The following is an 18,650-nucleotide window of genomic DNA, read 5'->3' as shown; positions in this document are numbered from 1 at the left end:
TCCAAGGACCTCGGAAATCGAGGTTTCGGGCAAAAGCCCTTCATCCTGATGAAGGGCTTTTGCCCGAAACGTCGATTTCGAAGCTCCTTGGATGCTGCCTGAACTGCTGTGCTCTTCCAGCACCACTAATCCAGAATCTTCCTGTCACTGTCAATCTGCCGATTTCGGACCCTCACTCAAGTACAGACACTCCATCCCAATCACTGATCCTCTCTCTGAGGTCCCCCATGTAATCGACACCACCTCCCAATGGAGGTGGCCCTCTGTCCATGAGACACAGACCCTACCTCCTGGACACTGACCCTTCCTCCCAGTCACATTCAATCTCCCTGGCCAACGTCCCCGCTCCATGAGGGGGACCTGCAGCCATTTATAGACAGAGCGGTGTTGGCGGATCAGCCAGTTGATATATTTAGTGCAGGCTCAGGACTGATCCCTGAGGCCTACCTGAGGATGCTGGGAAATGGAGGCCATTTTTTAGGATTAACTGACTGAGGGTAGACAAGACACCAGAAGGGGAGAGAGAAAGAGAGACAATGTTACAAACGGAGTAAATCTTTATTATTTAAGAAACAAGTTAAATTATAACTCCAAATATATAAGTACACGTTCGAATCTCTCATCTGGTCAGCTCCGAGCTCAATAATGTAAGTCGCGTTGTTTAGCTACCGTCATTGCTGCCTGAGTTTTAGGGATGGGGTGGGGGGACTTTTTTTTCTGAAATGTTGGGGTAGAATTCCATGCGTTTTCAGCTGAAAGGGAAAGAGAGAAAGAGAAGCACACCTATCCAAGAGCAGGCTGTTCCTGGGCGATGGCACACAGGGACAAACTGGTCACTCCAAGGACAGAAGGAATGCTCAGGAAAGTAACAGCGGCCAAAGGCACAACCTCCCACATAGCATTTGTGAGCATTAACTGTCCTCTGGGCCCATCCCCATCTCCTGCCCATCAACATCCCTCACTATTTCACCGCATTTACCCAAATTCCATCCCCACCACTCTGAATCCCAATACTCAGTTTGACCTTCACCCCTCTCCTCCTCCACACTCCCCCCCCCCCCCCCCCCCCCCCCCCCGCTGCTTTCTCTGCACTGTTCCTCATCAAACACTCCCAGGACAGGGACAGCACGAGATTAGGTCTAGAGTAAAGCTCTCTCTACACCATCCCAATCAAACACTCCCAGGACAGGGACAGCACTAGATACAGAGTAAAGCACGCTCTACACTGTCTCACCCACCAACCCAGGATAGGGACAGCACGGGTTAGAGCCAGTGTAAAGTTCCCTCTACACCATCCCAATCAAACACTCTCAGGACAGGGACAGCACAAGATACAGAGTAAAACATGCTGTACACTGTCTCCCTACCCTCAAACACTCCCAGCACAGGGACAGCACGAAGATTAGATACAGAGTAAAGCTCTCTCTATACTGATCCCCCCCCCCCCCCCCCATTCCAGGACAGGGACAGCATGGGGTTAGATCCAGAGTAAAGCTTCCTCCACACTATCCCAATCAATGCTCCCAGGACAGGGACAGCACTGGGTTAGATATAGGGTAAATCTCCCTCTACACTATCCTCATCAAACACTTCAAGGACAGGGACAGCACAAGGTTAGATACAGGGTAAAGTTCCCTATGCACTGTCCCAATCAAACACACCCGGGACGAGGGTCTGGATGAAGAACTGATTGAGGGTTTTCCTCATGGCCACCCATGAGGGAGACCCTTCACCCCTTTTTGCCGATACTAGCGCTGGACCCCTTAGAATTGCCTTTGCCGCACTACAGTTCCCAGGCAACCCTTCATCCCGGAACCCTCCCATCCCTACCAGCCCTGAGACACACCTCGCTCTGCTGGGAGAATCCTAATACTATCTGATGGTGAGGCCATTAGGCGGATATTTTGTTTCACTCACTGGCGGGTGAGGGGTCGGCACCAAGTTTCCTCCGGCTTTGACCATGACCGCGGAGGGAAGGGTTGGGGGAAGAATGTATGTGAAAGTGGGTGTCGGGGCGAGTAAGGATGGGATTTTCAGGGGGGTGGGGTGTGGGTTTGGCGGGGGATCCAGACAGGGGGCGGCGTGCTCTCTCCCCGTCCCGTGCCTCAACCCGCGCACGGGTCAGATGTTTTGACAGCACGGTTTCTTGGCCGTGCCATCCACCAAAGCTCCCTCATTGGTGACGCTAGTGGCACTGAGGGCGACGCTGTTGATCACCTGCTTGTTGCTGCGGTTCTGGGAGCGTCGGTGAAAGATCTCTGGGGATAGAATCAGAGACAGGTCAGAGTGAATCCCCTCTAGATCACTAACCCCCTCCATCAAAGACTCACCATGTACTCACCTACCACGCCCTCCCCACCCCACACTCAGCTGCCCTGCACTGTCAGATCAAATATATGGGCCAAGTGCTGGCAAATGGTTGGTTAGGATATCTGGTCGGCATAAACAAGTTGGACCAAAGGGTCTGTTTCCATGTTGTACATCTCTATGGCAGAAGATGTCCTCCTTGATCAAAGACTGGGTTTTGGCAAAGGAACCCAACGGACTGGAAGGTCACCTGATGACGTCAAGAGCCAATCATTGGCAGTAAGTGGGTCAATGGGAAGCCAGGTCAGAGAAGGATCACTTGGCTGATTCCTGGGGTGAAGGGGCACATGTCGTATAAGGAGAGGTTGACCCATTGGAGCTTAGAGAGCGAGAAGTGATCTAATTGGAACAGATAGGATCCCTTTGGCAGGGTGCTGGCTGAGAGGTGTACTCCCTCGGGGGGGGGGGGGGGGGGGGGGGGCGTTTACTCATTCATGAGTCATGGGCATCGTGGTTGGCTGGACCAATATTTATTTACTCAACCATCATTAATTACCTGCCCCCCTTGAGAAGCTGTGGCATGAGCCGCCATCTTGAACTACTGCAGTCTCCCCCACCCCTCAGTGTGGTGTAGGGACACAGTGCCCCCGTTAAGGAGGGAGTCCCAGGATTCTGACCCCGAAGGAATTGCCGATATATTCAGGGACGTAGGTGGAAGTTGGGATGGGGAAGATCTTGGAGGGGAACTTGCAGGGGGCTGGTGTTCCCCATGTATCTGCTGCCCCTCACCCCTCCCAACACTTCAGAGGTGACTGGTTTGGGAAGGTGCTGTCTCAGGAGCCTCGTTGCAGTGGGTCTTATAGATGATCGACCCTCAGTCGCAGCAGGGTGTAAGGATGGAGGGAGGGGGTATTTGTAGGTGTGGGGCCAATCAAGCAGGAGGGGGCTGCTTTGTCCCTAGACAGTGTAGAGTTTCTCAAGTGTTGTTGGAGCTGTTCCCACCCCGGTCCAGGGCGAGTGGGGAGTATTCCCTCACCCTCCTGACTTGTGCCTTGTTGATGGTGGGACAGGCTTGGGTGTGGGGTGTCGGAGTCAGGAGGGGAGTTACTCGCTGCAGGATTCCCAGCCTCTGACCTGCTTTCGGAGCTGGGTTTGGGGGGTGTGGAGGGGTGGAATTCAAAGATTGTAACACCATTGATGGTTAGATTCTCTCAGTCAATGGTGACCCCTAGAATGTTGATAGTGGGGGGATTCGGTGATGGTAACGCCATTGGTCGTCAAGGGGGCAATGGTTAGATTCTCTCTCAATAGGAACCCCCAGGATGTTGATAATGGTGGGGAGGGGGGTGGGGTGGGGGGGTGGATTCAGTGATGGCAATGCCAGTGATCATCAAGGGGGTGATGGTTAGATTCTCTCTCAATGGCAGCCCCCAGGATGATGATAATGGGGGCTTCAGAGATGGTGTTATTCAACAGAGGAGCACTGATTCATTGGCCGAGGGAGGACAGTACTTGGTGACCCACGGGAGGTTTCCCTGCCCATATTTAACCTGAAGCCATGAGACTTCATGGGGTCCGGAGTCAATATTGAGGAGTGCCGGGGGCCAACTCCATCCTGACTGACACTGTGTCGCCACCTCTACTGGGTTCTGTCCTGACGGTGAGACAGGACATATCCAGGGATGGTGAGGGTGGTCTCTGGGACATTGTGAGTCAGACTGTCCAACGACCAGCTCTCCCAGTTTTGGCACTAACACCCCCACCCCCACCTCCTGGATGTCTGCCCGGGCAAAAAAAAAAAGGTGGCAGATGTCTTCCCCCAGACAAGATGGATTTGTCTGACAACTGACAATCAACTTTGATCCTTGGTTAGGCTTCAGTTGAAAGATCCTGTCCAATTCTGGGCTCTCCCACCATCTCCCCTCCAATTTTGGCTCTTTAGGAAGGATGTCCACCCACTTGGGAGAGGGGTGGTGGGGGGAATCATAGATTGAAGAGAATCGGGAAACCTATTGGAGTGTAGGTGGAGAGGGAAGGGAATTTGTTTGTGGATTCCACATGTCATAGAGTCATAGAGATGCACAGCCTTCGGTCCAACTCATCCGTGCCGACCAGATATCCCAACCTAATCTAGTCCCATTTGCCAGCACTTGGTCCATATCCCTCCAAACCCTTCCTATTCATATACCCATCTAGATGCATTTTAAATGCTGTCATTGTACCAGCCTCCACCACTTCCTCTGGCAGCTCATTCCATACACATACCACCCTCTGTGTGAAAAAGTTGCCCCTCAGGTCCCTTTCCCCTCTCACCCTAAACCTATACCCCTCTCGTTCTGGACTTCACTACCCCAGGGAAAAGACCTTGTCTATTTACCCTTTCCATGCCCCCTCATGATTTTGTAAACCTCTATAAGGTCATCCCTCAGCCCTCGACGCTCCAGGAAAACAGCCCCAGCCTCTTCAGCCTCTCCCTGTAGATCAAACCCTCCAACATCCTTGTAAATCCTTCTGAACCATTTCAAGTTTCACAACATCCTTCCCATAATCGTTGGGATCCGGGAAGTGTTGCCTGCAAGGGCAGTAGGGAGCAGCAGGGAGTCCCGAAAGGGCCGTCTCTCAGGTTGGTGCGGGGCGGTACTGACCTGAGATCACCTCCTGGAACGCTGGTTCCACATTGGTCGAGTCAAGAGCGGACGTCTCCATGAAAAGCATGGCGTGTTTCTCTGTCGGCAGAAAAGAAAGGTGGCCACTGTCTCTCAGGAACAAGGCAGGCCGTTCGGCCCCCATTGGGAGCCTCTACTATCCCCACTGCTCCTCTCTCACTGAACTGTAACCTCCAACCTCTGACCCCCCTGTCAGCCCAACACACACACACACCCACGGAGACACTTGGCCATAATTGAATCCCACTGCCGCTCCCCCTCCACCCCGGGTGGAATAAATTTCCACAAATCGAATCTAGAATCTGGAGCTAAGTCACTGGGACGGGTCATCGATTGTGGTTAAAAAAAACCCACATCGGGGGGTGTCACTAATGAGGGAAAGGAACCTGCCATCTGTACCTCACCCCCCACAGAGCCTGGGCCTACACGTAACCCCATGCCCGTCCACACAGCAATGGGATTGGTTCATGTTCGCCCTCTGAAATGACTCCGAGCAACATGTTCGGTGCAAGGGGGCAATTAGGGAGGGGATTTGCCCACACCCCATGGGCCTCGTTTCCAGTCTCTGACCTCCCCCACCGCCCCTTCCCTTACCTCCACCTCGGTTAATGATGGAAGGAAGGCCTCAGGCCTCAGGTTTGGGAGGGGAGGCCAAGGGACCTCGGCGATACGGGGTGGTGGGGAATGGGGTTGGGGGATGGTCGAATATTGCCGCTAAGTGCGCGGGGAGGGGACGATCAGGCCACTCTGTCCGATACTCCCACCCACTCCCAACTCCCTCTGAAACCTCTAGGCCCACCTCCTCCCGCTCTGTCTCTGCCCCTCATGACACCCCCAACATTACACCCACCATATCTAGGGATCGGGACGCGAGGGTTGACATCCATGGTCCCAGTGACCTTTCACCTCCAGCGCTCCCCTAGACTACGCCCCCAGCCCAATACCGCTCAGAGGCGAGGGGTCAGTTCTGTCCCTGTGCACTCTCAGGCCCTCCTGTGACCCCTCTTTCACCCCGCCACCGAGAACGGAACCTGCGAATGACTTGGCCTCCTCAACGGGAACAGCTCGGATGTCAGCGAGGTCAGACTTGTTGCCGACCAACATGACCACCAGGTTGTTGTCGGCGTGATCCAGGAGCTCCTTCAGCCAGCACTCCACCTTCTCGTAGGTCAGATGCTTGGAGATATCGTAGACTAGGAGGGCTCCGACTGCCCCTCGGTAATACCTGCGGCAAGCGAAGATCGGTCATGCCAAATCCAATCACCTCAGCCCAGCCACGCCCTCCTCAACTGCCATCGCCGAATTGGCGATTCCCTGAATTATATTCCGCCTCCACCAAGAGAGATTCAAACCATCGCCCCCCTCCTTGATGTTCAATGGTGTTAACATCACTGAATCCCCTACTATCAACATCCTGGGGGTTACCCTTGAGAGAGAATCTAACCATCACCCCCTTGACGTTCAATGGTGTTACCATCACTGTATCCCCCCACTATCAACATCCTGGGGATTACCCTTGAGAGAGAATCTAACCATCACCCCCTTCACATTCAATGGTGTTACCATCACTGAATCCATCCCCCCCCCGACCACTATCAACATCCTGGGGGCTACCATTGAGAGAAACTCTAACCATCGCCCTCTTGACATTCAATGGTGTTACTGTCACTGAATCCCACCCAACTATGAACATCCTGGGGATAACCATTGAGAGAGAATCTAACCATTGCCCCCTTGATATTCAATGGTGTTACCATCACTGAATTCCATCCCCCCCAACTGAACATTCAAGTTCTGGCCCTGAATGCTTTCTGTGCTAGAGAGATCCACAGGCTCCCCCACTCTCTGGGTGAAGACATTTCTCCCCATCTCAGTCCCACCCCATCCCCTTTAGACTGTGTTGGTGTGCTGGATTAGGTAGGGTGGGAGGGCAAAGGTCAAAGCTGCCACCCTTTATTGGTCAGAGTATTGAGTACAGGAGTTGGGAGGTCATGTTGCAGCTATACAGGACATAGGTTTGGCCAAATTTGGAATATTGCATCCAATTCTGGTCTCCCTCTTACAGGAAGGATGCTGTGAAACTTGAAAGGGTTCAGAAAAGATTTACAAGGATGTTGGAGGGTTTGAGCTACAGGGAGAGGCTGAACAGGCTGGGGTTGTTTTCCCTGGAGCGTCAGAGGCTGAGGGGTGACCTTATAGAGGTTTATAAAATCATGAGGGGCATGGATAGGGTAAATAGGCAAAGTCTTTTCCCTGGGGTGGGGGGAGTCCAGAACTAGAGGGGCATAGGTTTAGAGTGAGGGGGGAAAGGGACCTAAGGGGCAATTCTTTCAGAGGGTAGTACGTGAATGGAATGAGCTGCCAGAGGAAGTGATGGAGGCTGGTACAATGACAACATTTAAAAGGCATCTGGATGGGTATATGAATAGGAAGGGTTTGGAGGGATATGGGCCAAAGGCTGGCAAATGGGCCTAGATTAATTTAGGATATCTGGCCAGCACAGATGTGTTGGGCTGAAGGGTCGGTTTCCAAGCAGCATGACTGTATGAGTAAGTCATCACCATGTGACAGGAGCCATCGGTTTGCCCTCTCAGGGGTAGTGTCACCCCCTTTATGGACCAGGGCTCTTAAAGGCGCCCGCTCTCGCTCCTGCTCTCTCATAGCACCAACCATGAGAGGCCTCGGGGTGGGGCAGATCTGACCCTTCAGCTTCCAGACTGGGAGCGAGCTGCAATCTATGGTCAGGGCGAGGGAATCTGACGCAACATTTCCAAGTTTGCTGACAGGATTGTAAGGAAAGGTCAGGCTGAGTGGATGGACAAACGCATGGCCCACATGGTGAAACGTGACTGAGTTTTCCATTTAATATGCATCATGTGATAATGTCCCTCTCTTTAGGTACACCAAGCCTTAATGTCACAGAATTCCCCCCAGCATATGGGATCAGGCCAGTTGGCCAGCAAGTCAACACTGACCCTCCAAAGAGCGTCCGACCCAGACCTACCCTTCCCCATCCTATCCCGGTAGCCCTGTATTTCCCATGGCCAATCCACCCTAATCTATACATCCCAGGGCACTATGGGACAATTTCCAATGGCCAATTCACCCTAACCTGCACATTCTTGGACACTTCGGGACAATTTAGCATGGCCAGTCCACCCTAACCTGCACATCCCTGGGCACTATGGGACAATTTAGCATGGCCAATCTACCCTAACCTACACATCCCAGGGCACTATGGGACAATTTAGCATGGCCAATCCATGTTAATCTACACATCCCTGGATACTATGGGACAATTTAGCATCGCCAATCTACCCTAACCTGCACATCCCTGGACATTATGGGACAATTTAGCATGGCCAATCCACCCTAACCTGCACATCCCTGGGCACTACGGGACAAATTAGCATGGCCAATCCACCCTAACCTACACATCCCTGGGCACTACGGGACAATTTAGCATGGCCAATCCACCCTAACCTGCACATCCCTGGGCACTATGGGACAATTTAGCATGGAGGAGAAAGTGAGGACTGCAGATGCTGGAGATCAGTGCTGAAAATGTGTTGCTGGAAAAGCGCAGCAGGTCAGGCAGCATCCAGGGAACAGGAGAATCGACGTTTCGGGCATAAGCCTGAAGAAGGGCTTATGCCCAAAACGTCGATTCTCCTGTTCTCTGGATGCTGCCTGACCTGCTGCGCTTTTCCAGCAACACATTTTCAGCAACAATTTAGCATGGCCAATCTACCCTAACCTGCACATCCCTGGACACTACGGGACAATTTCGCATGGCCAATCCACCCTAACCTGCACATTCCTGGACACTACGGAACAATTTCCAATGGCCAATCCACCCTAACCTGCACATTCTTGGACTGTGGGAGGAAACCGGAGCACCCGGAGGAAACCCACGCAGACATGGGGGAGAATGGGATTGAACCCGGGTCCCAGGCGCCGTAAGGCAGCAGTGCTAACCAGTTGCCACTGTGCAGTCATACAGCACAGAAATACACCCTTATGGCCAACCCGTCCAAGCCAAACAGATATCCTAAACTGAACTGGCCCCACTTGCCAGCACTTGGTCTATATTCCCTCTCGACCCTTCCTATTCATATACCCATCCAAATGCCTCTTAAATATTGTAATTGTACCCGCCTCCATCATTTCCTCTGGCAGCTCATTCCATAAACACACCACCCTCTGTGTGAAAAAGTTGCCCCTTAGGTCTCTTTTATATCTTTCCCCTCTCACCCTCAACCTTTACCCTCTAGTTCTGGACTCCCCCACCCCAGGGAAAAGACCTTGCCTATTTATCCTATCCATGCCCCTCCTGATTTTATAAACCTCTATAAGGTCACCCCTCAGCCAGAGAAAACAGCCCCAGCCTGTTCAGCCTCTCCCTGTAGCTCAAACCCTCCAACATCCTTGTAAATCTTTTCTGAACCCTTTCAGGTTTCACAACATCCTTCCTATAGCAGGGAGACCAGAATTGCACACAATATTCCAACAGTGGCCTAACCAATGTCCTGTACAACATGGCATCCATTGTGCTCAATGTTCTGACCAATGAAAACAAGCTTGCAAAATGCCCTGTCTACCTACGACTCTACTTTCAAGGAACTATTTACCTGCATGTCTCAGTCTCTCTTATTGATAACGATCCCCATTCACTGTATAAATCCTGCCTGTCTGGAAGATAGTGTGCTGTCTTAGTCCTCTTACCTGAGGGAGGAATCATTTGCCACAGAGGGAACGCAGTGGAGGTTCACTTGGTTGGGATTAGGGATGCCGTATGAGGAGAAATCGGTTTGAATGGGGCCTGCGTTCACTGGAGGAGAAGATCTGATTGCGACGTCTGACAGGACTGGACAGATTAGATTCAGGGAGTGTTTCCCGCTGGGTTAGGGGGAGTTGAGAACCAGATTGACTTCAATTTTGAACGCATTGAGGAGAATAAGGGGAAAGAGAGCGGCAATGCGGCATGCAGGGTCTGATAGAACAGTGGAATGGGCCAAATGGCCTACTCCCTGCCCCTAAGTTTTGAACATTTTGCCTGACACAGCCTTGTCAATGCAGCGACCCTGGACTTTGGGATTGTACAGCAACCCAATCCCAACTGACGGTTCATCCATTCCCGACCAATTACCCCCATGGGGTCAAAGGTCAGGAGGAGGGCCATTCAGCCCCCACTTTGGTGGCGACTAATCCACTCCTGAGGAAAACATGAAGCTACTCAGGTACCCTTCAGGCCTGCTATCCCTCCGTGGCCTGGATTTTCTCCCAAAGGTACATTTCCTCCCGGTTCCCTGTCAACCCCCCGGGAACTGTAATCTCCAGAAATCCCTCTGTCTCCATCGGGGATTCACAGGTGACGTGGGAGTTCTGAAAGTAGGCCCGGTATGTAACATTCCAAGATGGCCGACCTATCGCCTTGAGATTGACACCCTCATTCCAATCATGTGCTTTTCCCTCACTCCCCGCGCAGCGCAGTGTGGATGGGGAAGTACATACGCCGAAGTGATTGCTCGATAACGTTCCAGACCAGCCGTGTCCCAAATCTGTGTCTTCACCGTCACGCCATTGACCAGCACGCTCCGTGTGGAGAACTCTACCCCGATGGTGGTGCGGCTGTCGTGATTAAATTCATTGCGGGTGAAGCGGGAAAGGAGATTGCTCTTTCCGACCCCGGACTCCCCGATTAGGACCACTGCGAATGGAAACAGAGAGAGACAGACAGATCAAAACAGAATCCCACAGGGGTGAGTTACAGGCTGGAATGTAATTGAGCGGTTGAGGGTGGTTTATATACAGAGTAACAGATACCCAGGAGGGAGTTACAGACTGGAATCTAACCGAGATGTTCGGGGGTGGTTTATGTACAGAATAACAGATACTTGGGAGGGTGTTACAGACTGGAATCTAATTGAGGGGTTCAGGGTGGTGTATATACAGAATAACAGATATCCGGGAGGGAGTTACAGACTGGAATCTAATCGAGGGGTATGGGGTGGGTTATATACAGAATAACAGACACCCGGGAGTGAGTTACAGACTGGAATCTAATTGAGGTGTTTGGGGTGGGTTATAACTAGAACAATAGATACCTGGCAGTGAATTACGGACTGAAACCTAATCGAGAGGTTCGGAGTGGCTTATATACAGGAGAACAGATACCCGGGAGGGGGTTACAGACTGGAATTTAATTGAGGGATTCATGGGGGGTTTATAATGTAGAAAAACAGATACCTGGGAGTGAGGTGCAGACTGGAATCTAATCGTGGCATTCAGGATGGTTTATATACAGAATAACAGATACCCAGAAGTGAGTTACAGATTAGAATCTACTCGAAGGGTTTTGGGTGGGTTATATACAGAATAACAGTTACTGGGAGGGAGTTACAGACTGGAATCTAATCGAGGCGTTTGGGGTGGGATATACAGAATAACAGTTACCCGGGAGGGAGTTACAGACTGGAATCTAATCGAGAGGTGTGGGGTGGGTTACATGCAGAATAACAGACACCCAGGAGTGAGTTACAGACTGGAATCTAATCGAGGTGTTTGGAGTGGGTTATATCTAGAAAAATAGATACCAGGGAGTGAATTACGGACTGAAACCTAATCGAGGGGTTTGGAGTGGCTTATATTCAGGATAACAGATACCCGGGAGGGAGTTACAGACGAGAATCTAATCGAGGGGTTCAGGGTGGTTTATTTACAGAATAACAGATACCCGGGTGGGAGTTAAAGACTGGAATCTAATTGAGGCGTTTGGGGTTGGTTATATTCAGAATAACAGATATCCGGGAGAGAGTTACATTCTGGAAGCTAATCGAGAGGTTCGGGATGGGTTATATACAGAATAACAGATACCCGGGAGGGAGATACAGACTGGAATCTAATCGAGGGGTTCGAGGTGGGTTATATTGAGAATAACATATATCCGGGAGGGAGTTACATACTGGAATCTAATCGAGTGGTTCGGGATGGGTTATATACAGAATAACAGATACCCGGGAGGGTGTTACAGACTGGAATCTAATCGAAGGGTTCGGGGTGGGTTATATACAGAATAACAGATACCCGGGAGGGAGTTACAGACTAGAATCTAATCGAGGGGTTCGGAGTGGTTTATATACAGAGTAAAAGATACCCGGAGGGGGTTACAGACTGGAATCTAATCAAGAGGTTCGGGGTGGTTTATACACAGAATACAGATACCCGGGAGGGAGTTACAGACTGGAATCTAATCGAAGGGTTCGGGGTGGGTTATATACTGAATAACAGATACCCGGGATGGAGTTACAGACTGGAATCTAATCGAGGGGTTCGAGGTGGGTTATATTGAGAATAACATATATCCGGGAGGGAGTTACAGACTGGAATCTAATCGAGGGGTTCGGGGTGGGTTATATACAGAATAACAGATACCCGGGAGGGAGTTCCAGACTGGAATCTAATCGAGGGGTTTGGGGTGGTTTATGTACAGAAAACCAGATACCCGGGAGAGAGTTACAGATTAGAATCTAATCGAGGGGTTCGGGGTGGGTTATATACAGAATAACAGGTACCCGGGAGGGAGTTACAGACTGGAATCTAATCGAGGGGTTCGGGGTGGGTTATACACAGAATAACAGATACCCGGGAGGGAGTTACAGACTGGAATCTAATCGAGGGCTTCGGGGTGGGTTATATACAGAATAACAGATACCCGGGAGGGAGTTACAGACTGGAATCTAATCGAGGGGGTCGGGGTGGGTTATACACAGAATAACAGATACCCCGGGAGGGAGTTACAGACTGGAATCTAATCAAGAGGTTCGGGGTGGTTTCTCCACAGAATAACAGATACCCGGGAGTGAGTTACAGACGAGAATCTACTCGAGTGGTTTCGGGGTGGGTTATATACAGAATAACAGATAATGGGAGTGTGTTACAGACTGGAATCTAATCGAGGATTTGGGATAGTTTACATACAGAATAACAGATACCCAGGAGGGAGTTACAGACTGGAATCTACTCGAAGGGTTCGGGATGGGTTATATACAGAATAACAGATGCCTGTAGAGAGTTACAGACTGAAATCGAATTTAGGGGTTCAATGTGGTTTATGTACAGAATAACAGATACCCGGGAGTGAGTTACAGACTAGAATCTACTCGAGGGGTTTGGGGTGGGTTATATACAGAATAACAGATACCCAGGAGGGAGTTACAGACTAGAATCTACTCGAGGGGTTTGGGGTGGGTTATATACAGAATAACAGATACCCAGGAGGGAGTTACAGACTGAAATCTAATTTTGGGGTTCGGTGGTTATGTATAGAATAACAAATACCCGGGAGGGAGTTACAGCCTGGAATCTAATCGAGGGGTTTGTGGGGTGTTTATAATGTAGAATAACAGATACCCAGGAGTGAGTGACAGACTGGAATCTAATCAAGGGGTTCCCAGTGGTTTATATACAGAATAACAGATACCTGGGAGGGAGTTACAGACTGGAATCTAATCGAGGGGTTCGGAGTGGTTTATATACAGAGTAACAGATACCCGGGAGCGAGTTACAGACTGGAATCTAATCGAGGTGTTCGGAGTGGTTTATATGCAGAATAACAGATACCTGGGAGTGAGTTACAGACTGGAATCTAATCGAGGGGTTCAGGGTGGGTTATATACGGAATAACAGATTCCTGGGAGTGAGTTACAGACTGGAATCTTATCGAGGGGTTTGAGGTGGTTTATATACATACTTACAGATGCCGAGCAGTTAGTTACAGACTGGAATTTAATCGAGGGGTTCGGGGTGGGTTATATACAGAATAACAGATACCTGTAGAGAGTTACAGACTGAAATCGAATTTAGGGGTTCGGTGGTTTATGTATAGAATAACATATATCCGGGAGGGAGTTATAGATTGGAATCTAATCAAGGGGTTTGTGGGGGGTTTATAATGTAGAATAACAGATACCCGGAGTGAAGTGCAGACTGGAATCTAATTGAGGGGTTCGGTGTGGTTTATGTACAGAATAACAGATACCCGGGAGTGAGTTACAGACTAGAATCTACTCGAGGAATTTGGGGTGGGTTATATACAGAATAACAGATACCCGGGAGCGAGTTACAGACTGGAATCTAATCAAGGCGTTCGGAGTGGTTTATATACAGAGTAACAGATACCCGGGAGCGAGTTACAGACTGGAATCTAATCGAGGGGTTCGGAGTGGTTTATATACAGAATAACAGATACCCGGAAGGGAGTTACAGATGAGAATCTAATCTAGGGGTTCGTGGTGGTTTATATACAGAATAACATACCTGGGAGGGAATGTTTATCTAGTAATTGGTTTTTAGAAAAAGACTATAGCACAGAGGTATCAGAAAGTATTTTATCTCAAACCTGTACAAAGTAATAAAGTAATTAACTAAGCAGAGATGGCTGGGCAGGTGATGTGTTGTAGCTGTATGATGTGGGAGCTGGCTGATCCCATTGTGAATGGCAGTGACCACATCTGCAGCAAGTGTTGGTTGCTGGAAGAACTCCAGATCAGAGTTGATGATCTGGAATCTGAGCTTCAAACACTGCGGCACAGCCGGGAGGGGGAGAGTTACCTGGACACTTTGTTTCAGGAGGCAGTCACACCTGAGAGATTAAGTAATTCACATTCAGTTAGTGATCAGGGACATCAGAATGTGACTGTAAGTGAGGCAGGTAGGGGGAACCTGAGTTTAGGAGTGCAGGAGCCTCAGCCCTTGACCTTGTCCAACAGGTATGAGATTCTTGCTCCCTGTACGGATGAGGAAAAGGGCTCTGGACAGGATGAGCCAACTGACCACGGCACCATGTTGCAGAAGGGGGAGCAAAAAGACAAGTAGTTGTTATAAGGGATTCTATAATTAGGGGGATGGATAGTATCCTTTGCAAGTCGGATCGGGAGTCTCGCATGGTGTGTTGCCTACCCGGTCGGTGCCAGGGTGCGGGACATCTCTGACCGGCTTGAAAGGATATTGGAGCGGGAGGGGGAGGATCCAGTCGTTGTGGTCCACGTTGGGACTAACAACATAGGCAAAGCTAGGGTGGAGGACCTGTTTGGGGATTATCGAGCACTAGGAAGGAAATTGAAGTACAGGTCCTCAAGGGTCATAATCTCCGGATTACTGCCCGAGCCACGTGCCAATTGGCATAGAGATAAGAAAATTAGGGAAGTAAACACGTGGCTAAGGGCTAAGACCATAAGACATAGGAGACCATAAGAACGCGGCCCATCGAGTTCACTCTGCCATTCAATCATGGCTGATGGGCATTTCAACTCCACTTACCCGCATTCTCCCCGTAGCCCTTAATTCCTTGTGACATCAAGAATTTATCAATCTCTGCCTTGAAGACATTTAGCGTCCCGGCCTCCACTGCACTCCGCGGCAATGATTTCCACAGACCTACCACTCTCTGGCTGAAGAAATTTCTCCGCATTTCTGTTCTGAATTTACCCCCTCTAATTCTAAGGCTGTGTCCACGGGTCCTAGTCTCCTCGCCTAACGGAAACAATTTCCTAGTGTCCACCCTTTCCAAGCCATGTATTATCTTGTAAGTTTCTATCAGATCTCCCCTTAATCTTCTAAACTCCAATGAATACAATCCCAGGATCCTCAGCCGTTCCTCGTATGTTAGACCTACCATTCCAGGGATCATTCATGTGAATCTCCACTGGACACGCTCCAGTGCCAGTATGTCTTTCCTGAGGTGAGGGGACCAAAACTGGACACTGTACTCCAAATGGGGCCTAACCAGAGCTTTATAAAGTCTCAGTAGCACATCAGTGCTTTTATATACCAACCCTCTTGAGATAATTGACAACATTGCATTCGCTTTCTTAACCATGGACTCAACCTGCATGTTTACCTTTAGAGAATCCTCAACTAGCACTCCCAGATCCCTTTGTACTTTGGCTTTATGAATTTTCTCACCATTTAGAAAGTAGCCCATGCTTGTATTCTTTTTTCCAAAGTGCAAGACCTTGCATTTGCTCACATTGAATTCCATCAGCCATTTCCTGGACCACTCTCCCAAACTGTCTAGATCCTTCTGCAGCCTCCCCACTTCCTCAGTACTACCTGCCTGTCCACCTAACTTCGTATCATCGGCAAACTTCGCTAGAATGCCCCCAATCCCTTCATCCAGATCATTAATATATAACGTGAACAGCTGCGGCCCCAACACTGAACCCTGCGGGACATCGCTTGTCACCGGCTGCCATTCCGAAAAAGAACCTTTTATCCCAACTCTCTGCCTTCTGTCAGACAGCCAATCCTCAATCCATACCAGTAGCTCACCTCGAACACCATGGGCCCTCAGCAACCTCACTCAACAACCTCCCGTGTGGCACCTTATCAAAGGCCTTTTGGAAGTCTAGATAGACCACATCGACTGGGTTTCCCTGGTCTAACCTACTTATCACCTCTTCAAAGAATTCCAACAGGTTTGTCAGGCACGACCTTCCCTTACTAAATCCATGTTGACTTGTTCTAATCCGACCCTGCTCTTCCAAGAATTTAGAAACCTCATCCCTAATGATGAATTCTAGAATTTTACCAACAACCGAGTTTAGGCTAATTGGCCTATAATTTTCCATCTTTTGTCTTGATCCTTTCTTGAACAAGGGGGTTACAACAGTGATCTTCCAATCATCCGGGACTTTCCCTGACTCCAGTGACTTTTGAAAGATCTCAACCAACGCCTCTGCTATTTCCTCAGCCACCTCCCTCAGAACTCTAGGACGTAGCCCATCGGGGCCAGGAGATTTATCAATCTTAAGACCTGTTAGCTTTTCTAGCACTTTCTCATTTGTAATGGCAACCATACTCAACTCAGCCCCCTGACTCCCTTTAATTGTTGGGATATTACTCATGTCTTCCACTGTGAAGACAGACGCAAAGTACTTTCTAAGTTCTCCAGCTATTTCCTTATCTCCCATCACTAGGCTTCCAGCATCAGTTTGAAGTGGCCCAATGTCTACTTTTGCCTGGCGTTTGCTTCTTATGTATTGAAAGAAACTTTTACTATCATTTCTAATATTACTGGCTAGCCTACCTTCATATTTGATCCTCTCCTTCCTTATTTCTCTCTTTGTTATCCTCTGTTTGTTTTTGTAGCCTTCCCAATCTTCTGATTTCCCAGTGCTCTTGGCCACTTTATAGGATCTCTCTTTTTCTTTGATACATTTCCTGACTTCCTTTGTCAGCCATGGCTTTCTAATCCCTCCCCGGATAATCTTTCGTTTCTTGGGTATGAACCTCTGTACAGTGTCCTCAATTTTACCCACAAACTCCTGCCATTTTTGCTCTACTGTATTCCCCGCTAGGCTCTGCTTCCAGTCTATTTTCGTCAGTTCCTCTCTCATGCCCTCATAATTACCTTTATTTAACTGTAACACCATTACATCCGATTTTGCCTTCTCTCTTTCAAACTGCAGACTGAACTCTACCATATTATGATTGCTGCTTCCTAAGTGTTCCCTTACTTTAAGATTTTTTATAAAGTCTTTAATAAAGTTTTTATAAAGATACCCGGTTGGGAGTTACAGACTGGAATCTACTCGAGGGGTTCAGGTTGGTGTATATACAGAATAACAGACACCAGGGAGGGAGTTACAGACTGGAATCTAACTGAGGTGTTTGGGCGGGTTTATTTACAGAATAACAGATACCCGAAGGGTTTGGCGTGGTTTATGTACAGAATAACAGATACCCGGGAGGGAGTTACAGACTGGCATCTAATTGAGATGTTTGGGCGGGTTTATTTACAGAATAACAGATACCCAGGTGGGAGTTACAGACTGGAATCTAATTGAGGTGGTTTATGTATAGAATAACAGATACCCGGGAGGGAGTTATAGACTGGAATCTAATCGAGGGGTTCATGGGGGGTTTATATACAGAATAACAGATGCCCAGGAGTGAGTTACAGACTGGAATCTAATCGAGATGTTTGGGGGTGGTTTATGTACAGAATAACAGATACTTGGGAGGGAGTTACAGACTGGAATCTAATTGAGGTGTTCGGGGTGGTTTATATACAGAATAACTGATACCCGGGCGTGACTTACAGACTGGAATCTAATCGAGGGGTTCAGAGTGGCTTAGATACAGAATAATAGATTCCCGGGAGGGAGTTACAGACTGGAATCTAATTGAGGGGTTTGAGGTGGTTTATATACATACTACCAGATACCGAGCAGTGAGTTACAGACTGGAATCTAATCGAGGGCTTCGGAGTGGTTTACATACAGAGTAACAGATACCCAGGAGCGAGTTACAGACTGGAATCAAATCGAGGGGTTTGGAGTGGTTTATATACAGAATAACAGATACCCGGGAGGGAGTTACGGACGATAATCTAATCGAGGGGTTCGTGGTGGTTTATATGCAGAATAATAGATACCCGGCAGGGAATTACAGACCGGAATCTAATCGAGGGATTTGGGATGGATTATATACAGAATAACAGATACTGGGAGTGAGTTACAGACTGGAATCTAATCGAGGGGTACGGAGTGGGTTAGATACAGAATAAGAGATTCCCGGGAGGGAGTTATAGACTGGAATCTAATCGAGGGGTTCAGAGTGGCTTAGATACAGAATAATAGATTCCCGGGAGGGAGTTACAGACTGGAATCTAAT

The 18,650-nt window shown here is 49.2% G+C and overlaps 1 protein-coding gene across 1 annotated transcript; it reads right to left on the bottom strand.

Annotated features, from left to right (window-relative positions):
- Positions 1-1,555: 1,555 nt before the first annotated feature.
- LOC122548316 (ras-related protein Rab-11A-like) lies at positions 1,556-15,330 on the bottom strand. Its single transcript, XM_043686847.1, has 5 exons — positions 15,294-15,330; positions 10,488-10,683; positions 6,005-6,198; positions 4,953-5,033; positions 1,556-2,258 (listed from the first exon to the last, which is right to left on the bottom strand). The coding sequence occupies exons 1-5, from the start codon at positions 15,328-15,330 to the stop codon at positions 2,122-2,124; spliced, it is 645 nt and encodes a 214-aa protein (XP_043542782.1). The 3' UTR covers positions 1,556-2,121.
- Positions 15,331-18,650: the final 3,320 nt, after the last annotated feature.

This window comes from Chiloscyllium plagiosum, unplaced genomic scaffold (genome assembly GCF_004010195.1).
Source record: "Chiloscyllium plagiosum isolate BGI_BamShark_2017 unplaced genomic scaffold, ASM401019v2 scaf_60, whole genome shotgun sequence".
Taxonomy (NCBI): domain Eukaryota; kingdom Metazoa; phylum Chordata; class Chondrichthyes; order Orectolobiformes; family Hemiscylliidae; genus Chiloscyllium; species Chiloscyllium plagiosum.
This window is presented reverse-complemented; position numbering and strand designations above follow the sequence as displayed.

Coding starts and splice junctions, on each gene's coding strand:
- LOC122548316 (XM_043686847.1), bottom strand. CDS start 15,330: ATGTCACAAGGAATTAAGGGCTACGGGGAGAATGCGG. Junction 6,199..10,487: donor TATCGAGCAATCACTTCGGC/GTATGTACTTCC, acceptor CGCTTGCCGCAG/GTATTACCGAGGGGCAGTCG. Junction 5,034..6,004: donor GGAGGCCAAGTCATTCGCAG/GTTCCGTTCTCG, acceptor TTCTGCCGACAG/AGAAACACGCCATGCTTTTC.